This window comes from Pleurodeles waltl, chromosome 2_1 (genome assembly GCF_031143425.1).
Source record: "Pleurodeles waltl isolate 20211129_DDA chromosome 2_1, aPleWal1.hap1.20221129, whole genome shotgun sequence".
NCBI classification, from domain to species: Eukaryota; Metazoa; Chordata; class Amphibia; order Caudata; family Salamandridae; genus Pleurodeles; species Pleurodeles waltl.
In genome coordinates, this window is record NC_090438.1 from 40,201,231 (window position 1) to 40,221,562 (window position 20,332).

The window sequence follows — 20,332 nt, forward strand, 5'->3', positions numbered from 1 at the left end:
AGCACTTATCCCACCGCTGCACAACCAATGTAGGAGGCTGGACTGGCTTGTAGTGAGTACCAAGGGGTACTTGCACCTTGCACCAGGCCCAGTTATCCCTTATTAGTGTATAGGGTGTCTGGCAGCTTAGGCTGATAGATAATGGTAGCTTAGCAGAGCAGCTTAGGCTGAACTAGGAGACGTGTGAAGCTACTACAGTACCACTTAGTGTCAAATGCACAATATCATAAGAAAACACAATACACAGTTATACTAAAAATAAAGGTACTTTATTTTTATGACAATATGCCAAAGTATCTTAGAGTGTACCCTCAGTGAGAGGATAGGAAATATACACAAGATATATGTACACAATACCAAAAATATGCAGTATAGTCTTAGAAAACAGTGCAAACAATGTATAGTTACAATAGGATGCAATGGGGACACATAGGGATAGGGGCAACACAAACCATATACTCCAAAAGTGGAATGCGAACCACGAATGGACCCCAAACCTATGTGACCTTGTAGAGGGTCGCTGGGACTATTAGAAAATAGTGAGGGTTAGAAAAATAGCCCACCCTAAGACCCTGAAAAGTGAGTGCAAAGTGCACTAAAGTTCCCCCAAGGACAAAGAAGTCGTGATAGAGGAATAATGCAGGAAAGACACAAACCAACAATGCAACAACGATGGATTTCCAATCTAGGGTACCTGTGGAACAAGGGGACCAAGTCCAAAAGTCACAAGCAAGTCGGAGATGGGCAGATGCCCAGGAAATGCCAGCTGTGGGTGCAAAGAAGGTTCTACTGGACAGAAGAAGCTGAGGTTTCTGCAGGAACGAAAAGGGCTAGACACTTCCCCTTTGGTGGACGGATCCCTCTCGCCGTGGAGAGTCGTGCAGAAGTGTTTTCTTGCCGAAAGAATGCCATCAAGCCTTGCTAGCTGCAAATTGTGCGGTTAGCGTTTTTGGATGCTGCTGTGGCCCAGGAGGGACCAGGAGGTCGCAAATTGGACCAGGAGGTAGAGGAGACGTCGAGCAAGACAAGGAGCCCTCTTAGCAGCAGGTAGCACCCGGAGAAGTGCCAGAAACCGGCACTACGAGGATGCGTGAAACGGTGCTCACACGAAGTCGCACAAAGGAGTCCCACGTCGCCGGAGAACAACTTAGGAGGTCGTGCAATGCAGGTTAGAGTGCCGTGGACCCAGGCTGGACTGTGCACAAAGGATTTCCGCCGGAAGTGCACGGAGGCCGGAGTAGCTGCAAAAGTCGCGGTTCCCAGCAATGCAGTCTGGCGTGGGGAGGCAAGGACTTACCTCCACCAAACTTGGACTGAAGAGTCACTGGACTGTGGGAGTCACTTGGACAGAGTTGCTGGATTCGAGGGACCTCGCTCGTCGTGCTGAGAGGAGACCCAAGGGACCGGTAATGCAGCTTTTTGGTGCCTGCGGTTGCAGGGGGAAGATTCCGTCGACCCACAGGAGATTTCTTCGGAGCTTCTAGTGCAGAAAGGAGGCAGACTACCCCCACAGCATGCACCACCAGGAAAACAGTCGAGAAGGCGGTAGGATCAGCGTTACAGAGTTGCAGTAGTCGTCTTTGCTACTATGTTGCAGTTTTGCAGGCTTCCAGCGCGGTCAGCAGTCGATTCCTTGGCAGAAGGTGAAGAGAGAGATGCAGAGGAACTCAGATGAGCTCTTGCACTCGTTATCTAAAGTTTCCCCAGAGACAGAGACCCTAAATAGCCAGAAAAGAGGGTTTGGCTACCTAGGAGAGAGGATAGGCTATCAACACCTGAAGGAGCCTATCAGAAGGAGTCTCTGACGTCACCTGGTGGCACTGGCCACTCAGAGCAGTCCAGTGTGCCAGCAGCACCTCTGTTTCCAAGATGGCAGAGGTCTGGAGCACACTGGAGGAGCTCTGGGCACCTCCCAGGGGAGGTACAGGTCAGGGGAGTGGTCACCCCCTTTCCTTTGTCCAGTTTCGCGCCAGAGCAGGGCTAAGGGGTCCCCTGAACCGGTGTAGACTGGCTTATGCAGAATTGGGCACATCTGTGCCCAAGAAAGCATTTCCAGAGGCTGGGGGAGGCTACTCCTCCCCTGCCTTCACACCATTTTCCAAAGGGAGAGGGTGTAACACCCTCTCTCAGAGGAAGTCCTTTGTTCTGCCATCCTGGGCCAGGCCTGGCTGGACCCCAGGAGGGCAGATGCCTGTCTGAGGGGTTGGCAGCAGCAGCAGCTGCAGTGAAACCCCAGGAAAGGCAGTTTGGCAGTACCAGGGTCTGTGCTACAGACCACTGGGATCATGGGATTGTGCCAACTATGCCAGGATGGTATAGAGGGGGCAATTCCATGATCATAGACATGTTACATGGCCATATTCGGAGTTACCATTGTGAAGCTACATATAGGTAGTGACCTATATGTAGTGCACGCGTGTAATGGTGTCCCCGCACTCACAAAGTCCGGGGAATTGGCCCTGAACAATGTGGGGGCACCTTGGCTAGTGCCAGGGTGCCCACACACTAAGTAACTTAGCACCCAACCTTTACCAGGTAAAGGTTAGACATATAGGTGACTTATAAGTTACTTAAGTGCAGTGTAAAATGGCTGTGAAATAACGTGGACGTTATTTCACTCAGGCTGCAGTGGCAGGCCTGTGTAAGAATTGTCAGAGCTCCCTATGGGTGGCAAAAGAAATGCTGCAGCCCATAGGGATCTCCTGGAACCCCAATACCCTGGGTACCTCAGTACCATATACTAGGGAATTATAAGGGTGTTCCAGTAAGCCAATGTAAATTGGTGAAATTGGTCACTAGCCTGTTAGTGACAATTTGGAAAGAAATGAGAGAGCATAACCACTGAGGTTCTGATTAGCAGAGCCTCAGTGAGACAGTTAGTCACTACACAGGTAACACATTCAGGCACACTTATGAGCACTGGGGCCCTGGGTGACAGGGTCCCAGTGACACATACAACTAAAACAACATATATACAGTGAAAAATGGGGGTAACATGCCAGGCAAGATGGTACTTTCCTACAGCGCTCAGCAACTCAGAGAGTCCTCACAGAAGCAGGCAGCACCCGCAGAAGTACCCCAACAGGCACTTAGAAGAAAAGTGGACCAGAGTCCACGCGAAGTCACAAAAGGGAGTCCCACGATGCCAGAGGACAACTCAGAAGGTTGTGCACTGCAGGATGGAGTGCTGGGGACCCAGGCTTGGCTGTGCACGAAGGAAATCCTGGAAGAGTGCACAGGAGCTGGAGCAGCTGCAAATCATGCAGTGCACAGCTTTGCAGTCTAGCGTGGGGAGGCAAGGACTTACCTCCCCCAAACTTGGACTGAAGAGTCACTGGACTGTGGGAGTCACTTGGACAGAGTTGCTGTGTTCCAGGGACCACGCTCGTCGGGATGAGAGGGGACCCAGAGGACCAGTGTTGCAGTCTTTTGGTGCCTGCGTTAGCAGGGGGAAGATTCCGCTAACCAACAGGAGATTTCATAGGAGCTTCTGGTGCAGGGTCAAGGCAGGCTACCCCCAGAGCATGCACCACCAGGAAAAAGTCGAGAAAGCCGGCAGGATTAGGCGCTACAATGTTGCTGGTAGTCGTCTTGCTACTTTGTTGCGGTTTTGCAGGCGTCCTGGAGCAGTCAGCGGTCGATCCTTTGGTAGAAGGTGAAGAGGGAGATGCAGAGGAACTCTGGTGAGCTCTTGCATTCGTTATCTGAAGAATTCCCCAAAGCAGACACCCTAAATAGCCAGAAAAGGAGGTTTGGCAACCAGGTTAGGAGGATTGGCTACCAAGAGAGGTAAGAGCCTATCAGAAGGAGCCTCCGACGTCACCTGCTGGCACTGGCCACTCAGAGCAGTCCAGTGTGCCCCCAACACCTCTGTTTCCAAGATGGCAGAGGTATGGGACACACTAGAGGAGCTCTGGGCACCTCCCCTGGGAGGTACTGGTCAGGGTAGTGGTCACTCCCCTTTCCTTTGTCCAGTCTCGCACCAAAGCAGGGCTGGGGGATCCCTGAACCGGTGTAGACTGGCTTATGCAGAGATGGGCACCATCTGTGCCCATCAAAGCATTTCCAGAGGCTGGGGGACGCTACTCCTCCCCAGCCCTTCACACCTATTTCCAAAGGGAGAGGGTGTAACACCCTCTCTCAGAGGAAATCCTTTGTTCTGCCATCCAGGGCCAGGGCTGCCTGGACCCCAGGAGGCCAGAAACCTGTCTGAGGGGTTGACATAGTTGGCCCATTTGACCCTCCAACAGCTTCAGGCAATAGGTTTATCCTGGTGGTAGTGGACCATGCCACTAGGTACCCTGAAGCCGTCCCCTTAAGGACCACTACAGCTCCTGCAGTGGCAAAGGCCCTCCTGGGAATCTTTTCCAGAGTGGGCTTCCCTAAGGAAGTGGTGTCAGACAGAGGTAGTAACGTCATGTCTGCATACCTCAAAGATATGTGGAAGGAGTGTGGTGTAACTTACACGTTCACTACTCCTTATCATCCACAAACAAATGGTCTGGTTGAGAGGTTTACTAAAACTCTCAAAGGTATGATAATGGGACTCCCTGAAAAACTCATAAGGAGATGGGAAGTCCTGTGACCTTGCCTCCTTTTTGCTTACAGGGAGGTACCCCAAAAAGGAGTGGGCTTTAGCCCCTTTGAACACCTCTTTACGCACCCTGTGAGAGGTCCCCTTGCTCTTGTTAAGGAGGGTTGGGAACAACCTTTAAAAGCTCCTAAACAGGACATTGTGGATTATGTACTTGACCTAAGATCAAGAATGGCTGAGTACATGAAAAAGGCCAGTAAAAACCTTCAGGCCAGCCAGGAGCTGCAAAAGCAATGGCATGACCAGAAGGCTGTCCTGACTCAGTACCACCCAGGACAGAAGGTGTGGGTATTCGAGCCTGTGGCCCCAAGAGCACTCCAGGACAAATGGAGTGGACCCCACCTAATTGTTGAGAAAAGGGGTGAGGTTACCTATTTGGTAGACCTTGGCACTGCCAGGAGTCCCCTTAGAGTGCTCCATGTCAACCGCCTGAAACCCCACTATGACAGGGCTGATCTCACCCTGCTCATGGCAACTGATGAGGGACAGGAAGAAGAGAGTGACCCTCTCCCTGATCTCTTCTCCACCACTAAAGCTGATGGCTTAGTGGAGGGAGTAGTACTTGCAGATTGTCTTACTACTGAGCAGAAAGATAACTGTATAAATCGTTTAAGTCAGTTTTCTGAACTCTTCTCACTGATACCAGGTACCACTACTTGGTGTGAGCATACAATCAATACTGGAGACAGTCTACCTGTCAAAAGTAAGATTTATAGGCAGCCTGACCATGCCAGGGACTGCATTGAACAAGAGGTTCAGAAAATGTTAGACTTAGGAGTGATTGAGCCTTCAGAAAGCCCCTGGGCTAGCCCAGTTGTGCTTGTCCCAAAACCTCACACTAAAGATGGAAAAAGAGAGATGAGGTTTTGTGTTGACTATAGAAGGCTCAACCAAGTTACCAAGACAGATGCTCACCCTATACCCAGGGCAGAGGAGCTCATAGATACACTGGCTTCTGCCAAGTATCTAAGCACTTTTGATCTAACTGCAGGGTATTGGCAGATTAGGTTATCAGAAGATGCAAAACCAAAGACTGCATTTTCAACCAATGGCGCGCACTATCAATTTATTGTAATGCCCTTTGGTCTGAAAAATGCACCTGCCACTTTTCAAAGGTTGGTGAACACAGTCCTGCAAGGGTTGGAAGCTTTTAGTGCAGCATATTTAGATGATATAGCTGTCTTTAGCTCCACCTGGGATGGTCACCTGGTCCACCTGTGGAAAGTTTTGGAGGCCCTGCAAAAGGCAGGCCTCACTATCAAGGCATCAAAGTGCCAGGTAGGGCAGGGGAAAGTGGTTTATCTGGGCCACCTGGTAGGTGGGGAACAGACTGCACCACTGGAAGGGAAGATCCAAACCTTTATGGAATGGACTCCCCCCAGAACTCAAACCCAGGTGAGAGCCTTCTTAGGCCTCAGAGGGTACTATAGGAGATTCAGCAAGAATGATGGCTCCATTGCAATCCCTCTTAATGATCTCACTAGCAAAAAGATGCCTAAAATGTTATTGTGGACAGCTAGCTGTCAAAAAGCTTTTGATGAGCTCAAACAGGCCATGTGCTCTGCACCTGTCCTAAAATGCCCTTGCTACTCCAAAAAATTCATAGTCCAGACTGATGCTTCTGAATTATGGGTTGGGGCAGTGCTATCACAGCTGAATACTGAGGGCCAGGATCAACCTGTTGCTCTTATCAGCAGAAGGTTGACCCCTAGAGAAAAGCGTTGGTCTGCCATAGAGAGGGAGGCCTTTGCTATGGTCTGGGCACTGAAAAAGGTGAGACCATACCTGTTTGGTACTCACTTTATTGTTCAGACAGACCACAAACCTCTATTTTGGCTAAAACAAATGAAAGGTGAAAACCCTAAATTGTTGAGGTGGAACATAGACATGGGAGTACCCACTCCAATGCAGATGGACTCTCCAGATATCTCCACTTAGACAATAAAAACTCATCTGGGCAAGGTTAGCCTTATTGTCCCTCGCTTGGGGGCGGGGGGTTGTGTAGGAAAGTACCATCTTGCTTGGCATGTTACCCCCATTTTTACTTGTGTGTATGTTTGTTTTTGCCTGTGTCACTGGGATCCTGCTAGCCAGGACCACAGTGCTCATAAAGTATGCCCTGTATGTGTTCCCTGTTTGGTGCCTAACTGTATCACTGAGGCTCTGCTAACCAGAACCTCAGTGCTTATGCTCTCTCTGCTTTTAAAATTGTCACTGCAGACTAGTGACTAATTTTACCAATTCTCATTGGCACACTGGAAGACCGTTATAATTCCCTAGTATATGGTACCTAGGTACCCAGGGTATTGGGGTTCCAGGAGATCCCTATGGGCTGCAGCATTTCTTTTGCCACCCATAGGGAGCTCAGGCAATTCTTACACAGGCCTGCCACTGCAGCCTGCGTGAAATAACGTCCACGTTATTTCACAGCCATTTTCACTGCACTTAAGTAACTTATAAGTTACCTATATGTCTAACCTTCACCTGGTGAAGGTTAGGTGCAAAGTTACTAAGTGTGAGGGCACCCTGGCACTAGCCAAGATGCTCTCACATCATTCAAGGCAAATTCCCCGGACTTTGTGAGTGCGGGGACACCATTACACGCGTGCACTACATATAGGTCAATACCTATATGTAGCATCACAATGGTAACTCCGAACATGGCCATGTAACATGTCTAGGATGGTGGAATTGTCACCCCAATACCATTCTGGTATTGGGGGGACAATTCCATGCATCCCAGGTCTCCAGCATAGAGCCCGGGTACTGCCAAACTAACTTTCCTGGGTTTTCTCTGCAGCTACTGCTGCTGCCAACTCTCAGACAGGTTTCTGCCCCCCTGGGGCCTGGGCAGCCCAGTCCCCGGAAGAATTTCCTCTGAGAGAGGGTGTTAAAGCCTCGCCCTTTGGAAATAGGTGTGAAGGGCCTGGGAGGAGTAGCCTCTCCTGGACTCTGTAAATGCTTTGAAGGGCACAGATGGTGCCCTTCTTGCATAAGCCAGTCTACACCGGTTCAGGGATCCCCCCAGCCCTGCTCTGGCGCGAAACTGGACAAAGGAAAGGGGAGTGACCACTCCCCTGACCAGCACCTCCCAGAGGAGGTGCCCAGAGCTCCTCCAGTGTGTCCCAGACCTCTGCCATCTTGGATGCAGAGGTGTGAGGGCTCAATGGACAGCTCTGAGTGGCCAGTGCCAGCAGGTGATGTCAGAGTCCCCTGGTGGTGCATGCTCTGAGGGCTGTCTGCCTTCACCCTGCACTGGAAGCCAAGAAGAAATCTCCTGTGGGTTGATGGAATCTTCCCCCTGCCAACACAGGCACCAAACTTCTGCATCACCGGTCCTCTGGGTCCCCTCTAATCCTGAAGAGCATGGTCCCTGGAACACAGGAGCTGGATCCAAGTGTCCCCGACAGTCCAGTGGCCCTTCTGTCCAAATTTGGTGGAGGTAAGTCCTTGCCTCCCCACGCCAGACAGTAATCTTGTGTACTTCATGAACTGCAGCTGCTAGGGCTTCTGTGCACTTTTGCAAGACTTCCTTCGTGCACAGCCTAGCCCAGGTCCCCAGCACTCTGTCCTGCATTGCCCAACTCGCTGAGTTGGAATCCGACTTCGTGGGACTCCCTTTTGTTGTGCTGAGTCGACCGTCGTGCTCAGATCTTCTGGACACCTGTTCAGGTGCTTCTGCGGGTGCTGCCTGCTTCTGCGTGGGCTCTTCGTGTTGCTGAGCGCCCCCTCTATCTCCTCCTCCAAGGGGCGACCTCCTGGTCCTTCTTGGGCCCTGGCAGCACCCAAAACCTTCAACCGCAACTCTTGCAGCTAGCAAGGCTTGTTTGCGGTCTTTCTGCGTGGAAACAACTCTGCATCCTCCAGCATGCAGTGGCACATCTTCTGACCAAAGGAGACGTTCCTGGCACCTTCCGTTGTTGCAGAATCTCTGGCTTCTTCCACCCCGATGCTGCCCTTTTGCACCTTCACCTGGGGTTTAGTGGGCTCCTGCCCCCCTGGACACTTACGTGACTCTTGGACTTGGTCCCCTTCCTTTACAGATCCTCAGGTCCAGGGATCCGTCTTCAGTGCTTTGCAGTCAGTTGTTGTTCTTGCAGAATCCCCTATCTCAACTTCACTGTCTTTCTGGGGTAGTAGGGTAACTTTACTCCTACTTTTCAGGGTCTTAGGGTGGGGTATCTTGGACACCCTTAGTGTTTTCTTACACTCCCAGCGACCCTCTACACACTACACTAGGCCTGGGGTCCATTTGTGTTTCGCATTCCACTTTTGGAGTATATGGTTTGTGTTGCCCCTAGGCCTATTTTCTCCTATCGCATTCTATTGTGTTCTACAGTGTTTGCACTACTTTTCTAACTGTTTTACTTACCTGATTTTGGTTTGTGTGTGTATATTTTGTGTATATTACTTACCGCCTAAGGGAGTATATCCTCTGAGATGCTTTTGGCAGTTTGTCACAAAAATAAAGTACCTTTATTTTTAGTAACTCTAAGTATTGTGGTTTCTTATGACATAGTGCTATGTGATATAAGTGGTATAGTAGGAGCTTTGCATGCCTCCTAGTTCAGCCTAAGCTGCTCTGCTATAGCTACCTCTATCAGCCTAAACTGCTAGAGCACTACTAATCTGCTAATAAGGGATAACTGGACCTGGCACAGGGTGTAATTACCATCAGGTACCCACTGTAAGCCAGGCCAGCCTCCTAAACACAGCTCATCATCCACCACACTGCTATGCGATGCAACTCGTAACACCATAGACGCACATTGATGGTCAACACGCATGACATGGAAACACTCCCCACATAGGATCACAAAACAAAGACAAGACCCTTCCAACCACCCTATATGGCGTATCTTGCTGCCCATGTAGGTAAGGGCTTCAGTGGCAAACATAGGGGTGGCAAGTGCAGTACAAATGTGCAATACAATACAATACAATATTTAACATTTGTGCATCACCAAGATTTGTTTTGATCATATTAAAATCTTTTTTAATCAGATTTCAAAATTATAAAACAAAATGGGCTTCATTTGTGCTATCATAACTGTTGCTGTATTTTGAATCATTTGTACAGTTCATTTACAGGTATTTATTTTTTGTGAATTAGAAACAAATTGACATCCTACTGTTTTTCTTCACGCACTCCCTATACTCAAGGCCACTGGAATTATGTGATTTTGCGGCTGCAGCATTTTCTTTGCCAATGTGTTTTAGCCATGTTGTGCACCAGCATGGCTGCTGTTCAGCATAGGTAAAGGTTAGTGGCATAGAGGACAGTGATGTAGAGTGGAGTAGAGTGTCATGGAGTGTGATGGATTGTCATGAAGTAGAGTGCCATGGAGTATAGTGGAGGGGAGCAGCGCAGAGTATAATGTTGAGGAGTAGAGTTATACAGTGGAGTGGGGTAGAGTGGAGCAGAGTCGTAGAGTGGAGTGCATGGAGTGGTGTGGCCTAGAGTGAAGTAGTGCAGAGTGGAGTGGTGTATAGTGACATAGAGTGGAGTAGAGTGTTGTAAAGTGAAGTAGAGTGACATAGAGTGGCTGTTGTAGAGTGGAGTGGAGTAGAGTGTGAGAGTGGAGTGCCATAGGGTGGAGTAAAGTGGAGTGAAGTAGAGTGTCAGAGTTGAGGGGTGTATTGTGGAGTGGCGGGGAGTCGAGGGGCGTAGAGGTTATTAAAATGTCATAGAGTGGAGTAGGGTTGAGTGGCATGGAGTGGAGTAGAATTGAGAAGAGTGGATTAGTGTCATAGAATAGAGTAGCGTACAGTGGAGTAAAGTGGCATTGAGTGTCATAGAGTAGAGTGTCACAGAGTGAAGTGGAGTGTTATAGAGCGGAGTAGGGTGGAGTGGAGTGTTGTGCCATGGAGTAGAGAGCCGTAGAGTGGAGTGGCTTAGAGTGGGGGGTATAGAATGGAGTAGAGTGTTGTGGAGTAGTGCGGAGTGGCGTAGTGTGGATTATGCATGGTGTGAAAGCACACTGCCATTACAGGGGACATATTTTCGATTGAAATGACTATTAGAACATTGTTGGAAGCTCCATTGGAAACAAAGGAGTGCTCCGGCCTTCAAAGGGCTGTTAAAAGCTCGGAGCCTCAACATTCCAATGTTCTTTGTTCACAGCAATAGCTGTGAACAAAGGCCTCACAGAGCTTGAGGGTATTTCAACCTCCTCAGGTCTGTGAGGCATTTGATTTACTAATTAGAACATTATGCCCTCTAGGGGCGGAATGTTCTAATAGCCTTATAGCCCTCCATAGCAGGCTATACCGGACATTAAAGGCCTGCTCCCATGTTAAAGGCCCTCGCCTTCGGCTCAGGCCTTTAACCCTGGAGCAAGCCTTTAATGGCCGGTATGGCCTGCTAGGGTGGGCTATAAGGCTATATTTTTACTGATAAAACTATGCAGCACACAAACGATAATCTGTGGAAATGGCATCACCTAGTGTACTCATTTGTTTTGATCATATTCAAATATTTGTTTCCACCACTCTTCCGAATTACAAAAAAAGGTGCTTTGTTTGCCCTTTCGTAATTCCGACATATTCTGAAATATTTGTACAGGTCATTTACAGACATTGAAATGTTGTTGTGTGCTAGAAAAAGAACCTTTTCTTTCCCAGTGCCCGACAAGTTTGTCACATAAGTCCTTGTACTTTGAAGGCCAATAAGAAAAGTAAACACAAAGCTCTCCAGGAATGCAGAGCTTGACACTGACTTCTGCCTTTGAGCGCACAGCAAATGTGACAAGATAAGAACAAAATTTTAAGGCCTGTTTACAGAAAGTGAGAACTTGTGGAAGAATACAATGAGCAGTGGTGGACAAGGCTTGCTCCAAGGGAGGGACAAAGGCGTGATGGACAGCCTAAAACAAATAAAGCCAGCAAATAGAAAGCCTGAAAATATGCGTTACAAACTGCAAAGCTAATGGTAGGAAACAGTTGGAATACATTCCTAGAGAAGATTTCAAAATACCCATGCTACGCTGCCTGGTAGGCTTTGACCTAAAAAGCATTCCGAAATATCTAAACTCATTTGTGGTATAGAATTTCTCTTTGTTGAGCTACGACTTCAGATTATTTTTCTGCTTTAATGACCGTGAAAATATAATTACTTTTGTTTTGGATATATTTATGATAATGCCATTTGCTGCAGTATGAAAAGAAGGCATCTAATTGCTTTTAAAGACCAACAGGTGTAAGAACAAGTAAAACTGACAAATTAACTCTCATCCCACGTTTTTGTAGAAATGTGCGACAGGGCTGAGTTTTGTACGGGCTTGTGCAATATACAACGAAAAGGGAAGTGGGGCTAAAATACACCCTTGCTTAAGCCCATTGGGCCTGCTGATTTTCTTTGACAAGGCATTGTTGCTCCCTAGTTCAATACGGGTCCAGGCTCCTGTATGGCGTTGAATTAGCAATTTCAGAAGACCTGTTGAGATCTTCCAGTTGGTCAGGTATATATATACCCCAGATTGATGGTAAATAAATCTATGCATGCAACATAGATTGGTTGAATTTTTTAAAAGGCATATTAGTCCATCAATGACTTAAATGCAAAGTACACATCTACTGTTGAGTATCCCCACCTAAATCCTAGTTGCACTTTTCACAAGATTGACTCCTTTTCAACCCATTCTTCTAGGGCTTGCAAAAGGTGCTTTGTATACATTTTACTCAGTATATCCAACAATGCTATCATCCTGTAGTTATTTGGGAGAGTGTATGGCTGCTTTCTAAAGATAGAGACCGGTTACTCCCCTTCCAGTACGCTGGGATTTTATTACCACGGACTACCAAGGCCATCAAAGGTGTTAGGACTCGGGGCTATAGATGAGGATCAAGTTTTAATAGGTCTTCTGACAAACCATCAATAATTATGCTGGAGAGTTTTTTTTTTAATTCCTTATAATTATTTTGAGCTCCTGTATTGATGGAATTAGGGGATCTTGGTACTCTCTTGAGCAGTCCGACTGCTTGCCATACTGCAGCCACCCCTAGCCTTCATTTTGTTTATGGACTTTAGTACCATAAAAGTAGAAAAAGTATTTTCACTCACTGCTCATTTACTGGGCTGGCTTCCAGTTTCTGCCTACCACCTAAGATTTGAAAAACAACTACCCAGAAGGTTGTTCTACCTCCACGGAAAGCCATGATTACCTCCGTTGATACAGGATCTTTCTCTTTCCAATTGATCCTTCTGGTTTGTTTCCTGAAATCTCTCCTGTATTCCTTCATCAATGAGTTCCTGGTAGTGTCATCACATTTAAAAGGATCCCTTACTTTCTTGTTTATTCTAGCTCTGACTTTATCTGTCCCTGTCCATGGATTAACAAAATGCCTCTTGACATTATTTCTACACTTGGATGGCTTCTAAGGTTGCATATTAGAATTTCACATTCCACCAATATCATGCATGCAAAGTTTTGTTGATATGCTTTGTATTGTCTATTTTTTCATTTTCACTGACCCGGTTATCATGTGTGTATTCTTACATCAACTGTTGAGTTTATTTATTTATATATATATAGCACATTCTAGTCCCTAGCCGGGTTGGCAGTGCACTTTCCACCAGGGAATAAAAAGGCAAAACATAAATGAAACATCCAAAAAGGAAAAAATAGTCAAAAGAGGATGTCCATGAAATGATAAAAGAAAAACTAGAGAGACACTAAATATACAGTTTGTTTTCCAAATGAGATGCATTGCATTATGTCCACAGCATAAATCTGATGATAATCAGTGACAGACCTTCTCCCAAAGAGCCTTCAGAAAGCACAAACATGGAAGCAGATATTTGTGAGTCAAGGGGGCCAGACTGTGGAACTCACTGCCCCCAGGCCCAAAAGCATTACCAAATTACATTTTTTTTCAGAAAACAGAGCTCTTCCCAGTGCACAGTGTGGGGACTTGTAATTCTGTTTTACCTATTAATAAATTGGAGCTACAAGTCCCAGAATGCAAAGCAAATAAAATCTGGACTGGCTGCACTTGCTCGAATGGAACTAGACAATTTGAGAGATTTGTAGCTAAACACAACATCCCATGTCACATTCCATGCCCCCCTCAGTAGCTGGACTCTTCATTTTCTCCTCCTATTTCTTATTTTACGCGTACAGTTTCTAGAAGAAGCCATAATATAGAATATATAAATAAATATACCAGAATTATGGATATAGAAGTTGAGATACTTTCTAACACAACCAAACTCAGCCCTGCCGGGTTTTCCAGGTCCATGCATTATGTGCTGCTTCAGTCTGGGTTTTTCCTTTGAATCTGGGACTTGTAGTTGTATTTATTTCAGTATAAACAGCTCCACTGGAAATTATGAGATTGCGCAGCCCTGCCGAGTTTCGCTTAGTTGTGAATTTGACGCATTTGCCACCTAATCCACCATCTGGCGCATAATCTACAGATTTTAACCAATAAAACTGTTTCTAGTTCAAAAGGTTCAAAAGTTACTAAAAACACAGCGACACATGCCTAGTGGAAGGCCCTTTGCAGAGGTTGACTGGTCACCTTTCTGTAGCTTAATGATATATTTAGTTGTTAAACGGGTACTAATGAGGTGCAACCAGTGCCCTGATAGTGTTAACAAGTTTCAAAATGACAAAATAATGAGATAACAGGATCACTAAATGTGCTGCATATTGTTGCATAATTTGCTTTTACTTGAATCATAGGTTGCATAACGCTGCCACATAATTTGGCCCTCCCCTGCCACATAATTCCAGTGGACCTGATTACAAAACAGGACTACAGGTCCCAGAATTCAAAGGAAAAACACCTGGACTGGCGTAACATATTATACATGGACCTGGGAAACACTGCAGCTATGGAAACTTTTCGTACGCATTCAGCGCTTGGGGAGTACAAATGTGCCACCAGGGACCACGATGCTAGCACCTGCAAGCGCTCAGGGACATTTAAGTGGCAACGCGTGCGTATCCCTTTAAGGACCGCCAGCAGCTCCTGCTCGCCGTCCTCTATGTTCATGACTCACGCACGTGGTGACCTCAGCCACGCCCCCTTCTCTGGAGGCATGAACTAAAGGGGAAACAAACACCGGCCCTTGGGGGCGTGGCCAGTACCGATGACTGGCAGGTAACTTTCCACAGTGATGTCACCCTATCTGCCAACCCCGCCTCTAACTTGTCGATTGGTTGGCTCTCTCATCGTCTCCCCGCCTGGAGACAGCAGACTGGCGCTGTGATTGGTTACCAGCAGACGAGAGACAGCGGCCAGGATATTGTTTTTGCGGTGAGGATGTGAGGGCTGGGCGGAGCTAGCTGCGAGGGGCGTGACCCCTGCGCGAGCGTGGCTGCGGGAACGTTCGTCAGGGGGCGGGCCTCCCGGAAGCGCTCTGCGGGAGAGCAGTGGAGTACAAACGGGCCAGAGAGGAGGGGGCGTGGCCTGGGAGGGGCTTGCAGTAATCATTGGTCAGGGGGCCGAGCCATCACGGCAGCGAGGCCTGGGGCGGTGCGGGGTCCGCTCTGTGGAGGCGGGGCTACAGCAGGAGGCGTGACCCGGTAGCTGTTGGCGAGGCGGGGCCTGGGCTCCGGAGGCGGAGCGGAGGGCTGTGTGGGCTCACAGGCCGGGGGCGGGATAGGAGCTGTGGGCTGACTTCGGGTTAGGGGGGCGGTGCTCGGAAGGTGCTCTGTGCTGAGGCCGGGCGCAGAGGCAGAGCTCCGGCAGGGGAGGCAGGAGGACTGGGGTAAGCGAGGGGGTCTGCCGGGGCTGAGGAGAAGGGCAGTTGGCGGAAGAGAGACAAGCGGGAAGACCAGGCAGAGAGGGCAGAGGAGGCAGGGAAGGGGGCAGAACCGGCAATACAGGGGGCAAAACAGGCAGTAAATGGGGCAGAGCAGGCAGTAAAGGGAGCAGAGCAATAAAGGGGGCAAAGCAGGTAGTAAAGGGGGCAGTAAAAGGACAGGCAGGGAAGAGGCAGAGTAGACAGTTAATAGGATTGGCAATAAAGGGGTACAACAGTAAAGGGGGCAGAGAAGGCATTAAAGGGACAGAGCAGTAAAGGGGCAGAACAGGCAGGGAAGGGGGCACAGTAGACAGTGAAGAGGGCAGAGCAATAAAGGGACCGAGCAGGCAGTAAAGGGGTACAGCAGCAAAGGGGGCAGAGCAGGCAGGGAAGGGGGCAAGGAAGACAGTAAAGGGGCAGAGCAGGCAGGGAAGGGGAGAAGGCAGGAGAAAGAATAGACACAAATGTGAGACCAGGCTGGATAGTGCAGAACCAGGCGTAAGAGGAGAGGATGCCAGGAGAGGGGCCGTTAGTTTCGTGCGGGGAGAAGCCTGCGTGAGTGGGGAGTGAGCAGGCTACAGAGCGGGGGCAGCCTCTGAGTAGGAGGGGGCCGCTGCATATAAGTGGTGGGAACAGACCCCAAGATGTGAGTGGGGTAGACCGCAGGGATTATCCTAACGGCGGGGAGGGCAGTCCGTGTGAGGAGGCGGTAGTCGTAAAACCGAGCTTGTGGTGAATTCTAGAGGGATAGGTGTTTGTGCTAGGAGGGCGGGGGTAGTGGAGGTGTGGTGACAGCAGGAGTGAGTGGGTGTGACTGTCCCTAAACAGAAAGGCCATCTTCTTATGTTCCTTTAATTGAACCCATTCTTGTCATTGAGTTAGTGCTTCCATATATTACAGTACAGAGGTTCTTACCACTGTGGAGGGGGCAAGGCCTGCGGTTTTAAGGAGATGTGACCTGGGTGAGGGGAGAGCTGATCTCCAGTTGAAGGAAAAGCCCATACTGAGAGGTGACCTTTCCTCTGGGTGATAGACGTTTTGCCCTTTAGGCGAGGAGAGCTCCTTTGTGTGGACGTTACTGGTTTGTTGCTCATTGGGCAGATGACAGCAGCAGGCAACTTGGCCTGCTGTGAGGAGAGTTGAGCAAGGTCCTAAGAGAACTGAAGGAGTTTGTGAGACGAAGTAATCGTACTCATTGGAATAACCAGAGGTCCTATGAAGAGAGCACCACCTGGGTAACATGGTTAACAAGCAGATGTGACCTGCTCTGGTAGGAAAGGTGAGCAAACTTGCAGACGAAGATTTTGTCAAGGCTGCCTGGTCCAACCTGAAAATGATCATCTGTCCAAAAAGTATGGAATATCCTCGAGGAAACCAGTGCCAGAGGTTGCAGAGCCAGGTAAGTGCCACTAACATCTACTGACTCCAGATGTGAACCGTTTCCAGCACTGGCTGCTTAACAGTACTTAAGTGTACGTTATCTCCCAAGGTATCCTGACATGCCAGTGCAACAATATAGGAGCAAACCCAACACCCCTGCACTTCAGAACATGGCTTACATAACTCTGGGCCAAAGAATCATTGTGTACCTTGGTGCAGTACTTGGGCTAGGTGAAAGCAAAAAGCAACATACATGGTAGCTGACACCCCACTGAGTCACTGGAAACCAACTCATACCAAACCTAGAGCAGAGTGTACTCACTGGCCCCGAAGACACTTCCACGCCACACCTTGTGTTGACAGGTCATTGATTCAGTGGAGACCACCCTGTTCCAAACATAGATCACTGCCTACTCTGACAGTGCACCAGGAGACTCCACCACAACATACCTTGGGTTCCGAGATCACTGAGCCAGTGGAGACCACCCTAGCCCAAACCTTGAGCAGTGTGTACACGGACAGTGGGCCAGAAGACAACACCACCACAACATATCATAAATTGCCATATTATTGAGATTGAGTCAGCGTAGATAGACCACTCCATACCAAACCAAGACCAGTGCGTACATGGACAGTGGGCCAGAATTCTAGGGGAGGGCGGAACTTGTGGAGTTTCACTCCATGGAATTCCATAAAAAATCTACGGAATACCGCAAGTGGTGGAATTTGGCATGTTGCACTGCCTGCACTATTTTTTGAGGGTGGGCTCTTGTTCAGCGCTGTAAAATCAGTGCAAATGGCACAATGTGGCGTGCTTTTTTCTGCCATTCGAGTGTAGCAACCTGCCACAACCGCCTGCATTGAGAAATCTCAACGGGGAGTGATCTAGTGCTCGATTTCCTCACACGAGGGAAAAAACTGTTGCATGGCGGACAAGGACATTTTCCAGAATTCCACACTCCAAGCAGAGTGGGCGGAACGGAGTTCTTCACCCAGCCCTACAAAAGCTACCACCACTGCATATCTTGGGTTGCTAGATAACTGAGTCAGTAGAGGCCACCCCATCGCAAACCCAAAGCAATCGCTACACGAATATTATGCCAGAAGACCGCACCAGAGCACACCTTGGGTTGGGTTGCCAGATCACTGAGTCAGTGGAGACCAACCACTCCATACCAAACCTAGAGCAATGTGTACAACACCACCACCACAGCAGACCTTGGGTTGGGTTGCCAGATCACTGAGTCAGTGGAGACCAACCACTCCATACCAAACCTAGAGCAATGTGTACAACACCACCACCACAGCAGACCTTGGGTTGCCAGATAACTGAGTCAGTAGACACTGTGTTTTTAGGCCTTGGTTCGTTTTACAGATTAAATCAAGTGCCTATATCTAGCAGATTAGGTGGCTCAATAAAACGACTACTCCCACAATGCACTTATTTGTGACTGAAATCCCATGGTTATAAAATGGCTTTGTGTTAAACTGGATTGATGTAGCAACCCTAAGCATACCAGCGGTGGGTTATATGAGATTAGAAGGATCTGGGCTCAGTATGTTACTAGGCATCCCCAGAGAGTGAGGGCACTGAGAAAAGCAGTACTTTTTAGACATCAGGCTGGTGAGGCAGTATACAAAACTGCTTGTTTAACCTAAGGTAACCCAGGGCCTTTCTTTGAAGACAGTTTTCGCTTGTTGCACCAATGAGCCCATTCCATTGTATTTAAGTGTTTGCCCTCTCTCTGTTTCACAGATACCTACCCCGCCAGCCATCAAATCCGGCTCTGTGTGTCTCCTCACGGTTGTCCATAAATCCTGGACCGAAATAAGTTTGGTTCTGCCCCTTGTGACCTCCGGGCAAACATGAGCCACAGATCTAGTTCAATTTAAAGTGTAACAGTCGCCGGCAAGCCTCCTAGACTGATGCATTGTGCTTGGGAAGCCCAGGCCACGCAGGGGTCAAAGACCTTGGATGCCCGTGCAGGGCTCCCGGTTGACCCCTGCCGCCTCTCCCCTGAACGTCATAGACTGGTAGCGCTTGGTCTGGTGCACTGTTGGAATTCTAGTGCAGTGTATCCACCCCCGGGCCTCTTGTTGCTTTGTGGCAAATCTGCGATGTCCATAAAACACGGTATGGAGTTCAGCAGGAGCACCGCCTGTCTGCTGTTAGTAGAGACCACCCCTGTTGCAGCCCCAAAAGATAGTGAACACGGCGACCAGGCAGTAGCTCTCAGCGTGGCAACAACTTCCGTGCGCCATCCTGCCCCCTGCAGGCCAGGGAACAACTCTCAGCTTGGCATCAACTTCCGTGCGCCATCCTGAGCTCTGCAGTGGTCCCTACCCCCCTCAACTTCACAAACACTGGTCACCGCCCTAAGCAGGCCCCTAGATCTGGAGTGAACTAACCCAAAAAAGGATTACACCTGCCCGTAATCCTTGAATACATTATCATGGGCGAGGGGACGGAGCCGTGGGTCACACGGTGGCAGTGGGTTACTTGGGCTGTTCTGTGAAGGAGGTGTGTGTTTTTTTAATCCTGCTTCAGGCCCGCACAGTTGTCAAAAACAACCGCTTGCCATATAATTTGCTCATAAGTGCATTTCACAGATTGCAGCTGTGTGATCTTCTCCAGCTCACGCAGGCGGCAGATGTGACTAACGTGTGCCCACAAAGTTTCTGTAATACGTTTACCTATATAACCCCTGATCCCTTTTTTGCCTGTAGTTCACAAAGTCTGAACATTTTGGCCGCCTTTACACCTAACAGTTCTCGTGTTCGTGTGCCAGCTGGGTACTTTATGGCTGTGTTTTTCTTTCTTGTGCCAGACGAGCATTGACTGCTCGCTGTTCCGCTTCTGTGATGAGCTGGCAGCAACCTTTGTTTTACAGTCTCCTAGGTCATGTCTGCATTCTCCGAGGCTGAAAAGGGCACTGGTTAGTTTTCTGTCGAGCCTTTTTCTAGGCTCCAGAACAGGTCCTAGTGTGATCTTAAGAATTCCCATTAACTTCTCCCCCCCCTGTTTTTCTTTATTGTGTGCTGATTTTCACCAGAGATCTAGTGTTTAAGTGTCATGGAATTCCGAGTTCGGTGAACCGGCAAGTACTTGATTCAGGCCTTGATGTTGTGTTATTTGACACTGCATTCCAAGTGCATGTATTGTGCCTTGTGTTAGATGGCATTCCAGTGCCATAGCCAGCGACCCCTGTGTACCGCAGTAGAGTCTGCAATACTGCCCACATGCAAGGGTGCCAGGCTTCCACTGTAGCTGCCCGAGCCTCCTGCGTTTAGAGCTCAAGTACTGTCTGCCCCTGGGTCGCTTTGTTCCTTGATCAGATTTGTGCACCGCGCAGTTTTAACATGCACCATATCCGCTCCTGCTTATGGCTCTCTGCCAGCCAGCTCTAGGCCCCCGGCTGCCGTCTTTTTGAATGTGTGTGTTCCAGTGCAAGGGATGCCTCCCGCTCTTGAGCCAGTGCAAGGGATGCCTCCCACTCTTGAGTAGCTCTGTTCTGCAGGACCGTCCGTCCACCCAGGTGGCTCTGTAGACCTGGTCAGTTTGCAGCTGTCACAAAGCCTAATCAACCTCCAGTGCACATAATGAC

The 20,332-nt window shown here is 48.8% G+C and overlaps 1 protein-coding gene across 2 annotated transcripts in view; it reads left to right on the forward strand.

The window, feature by feature from the left end:
• The first annotated feature begins 15,216 nt into the window (after nt 1-15,216).
• The window catches only part of LOC138260904 (sestrin-3-like), a 90,992-nt gene continuing 85,876 nt past the window's right edge, over nt 15,217-20,332 (forward strand). The window contains exon 1 of one of the 2 annotated variants that reach the window (XM_069209421.1): nt 15,217-15,311. Coding sequence is in view for 1 of the 2 variants with exons in the window: in XM_069209402.1 (XP_069065503.1) it covers nt 16,681-16,746 (66 nt within the window). In the remaining variant the exon portion in view is untranslated. Of the gene's footprint in view, nt 16,747-20,332 lie in introns of both variants that reach the window. The other variant, XM_069209402.1, reaches the window with a different exon arrangement.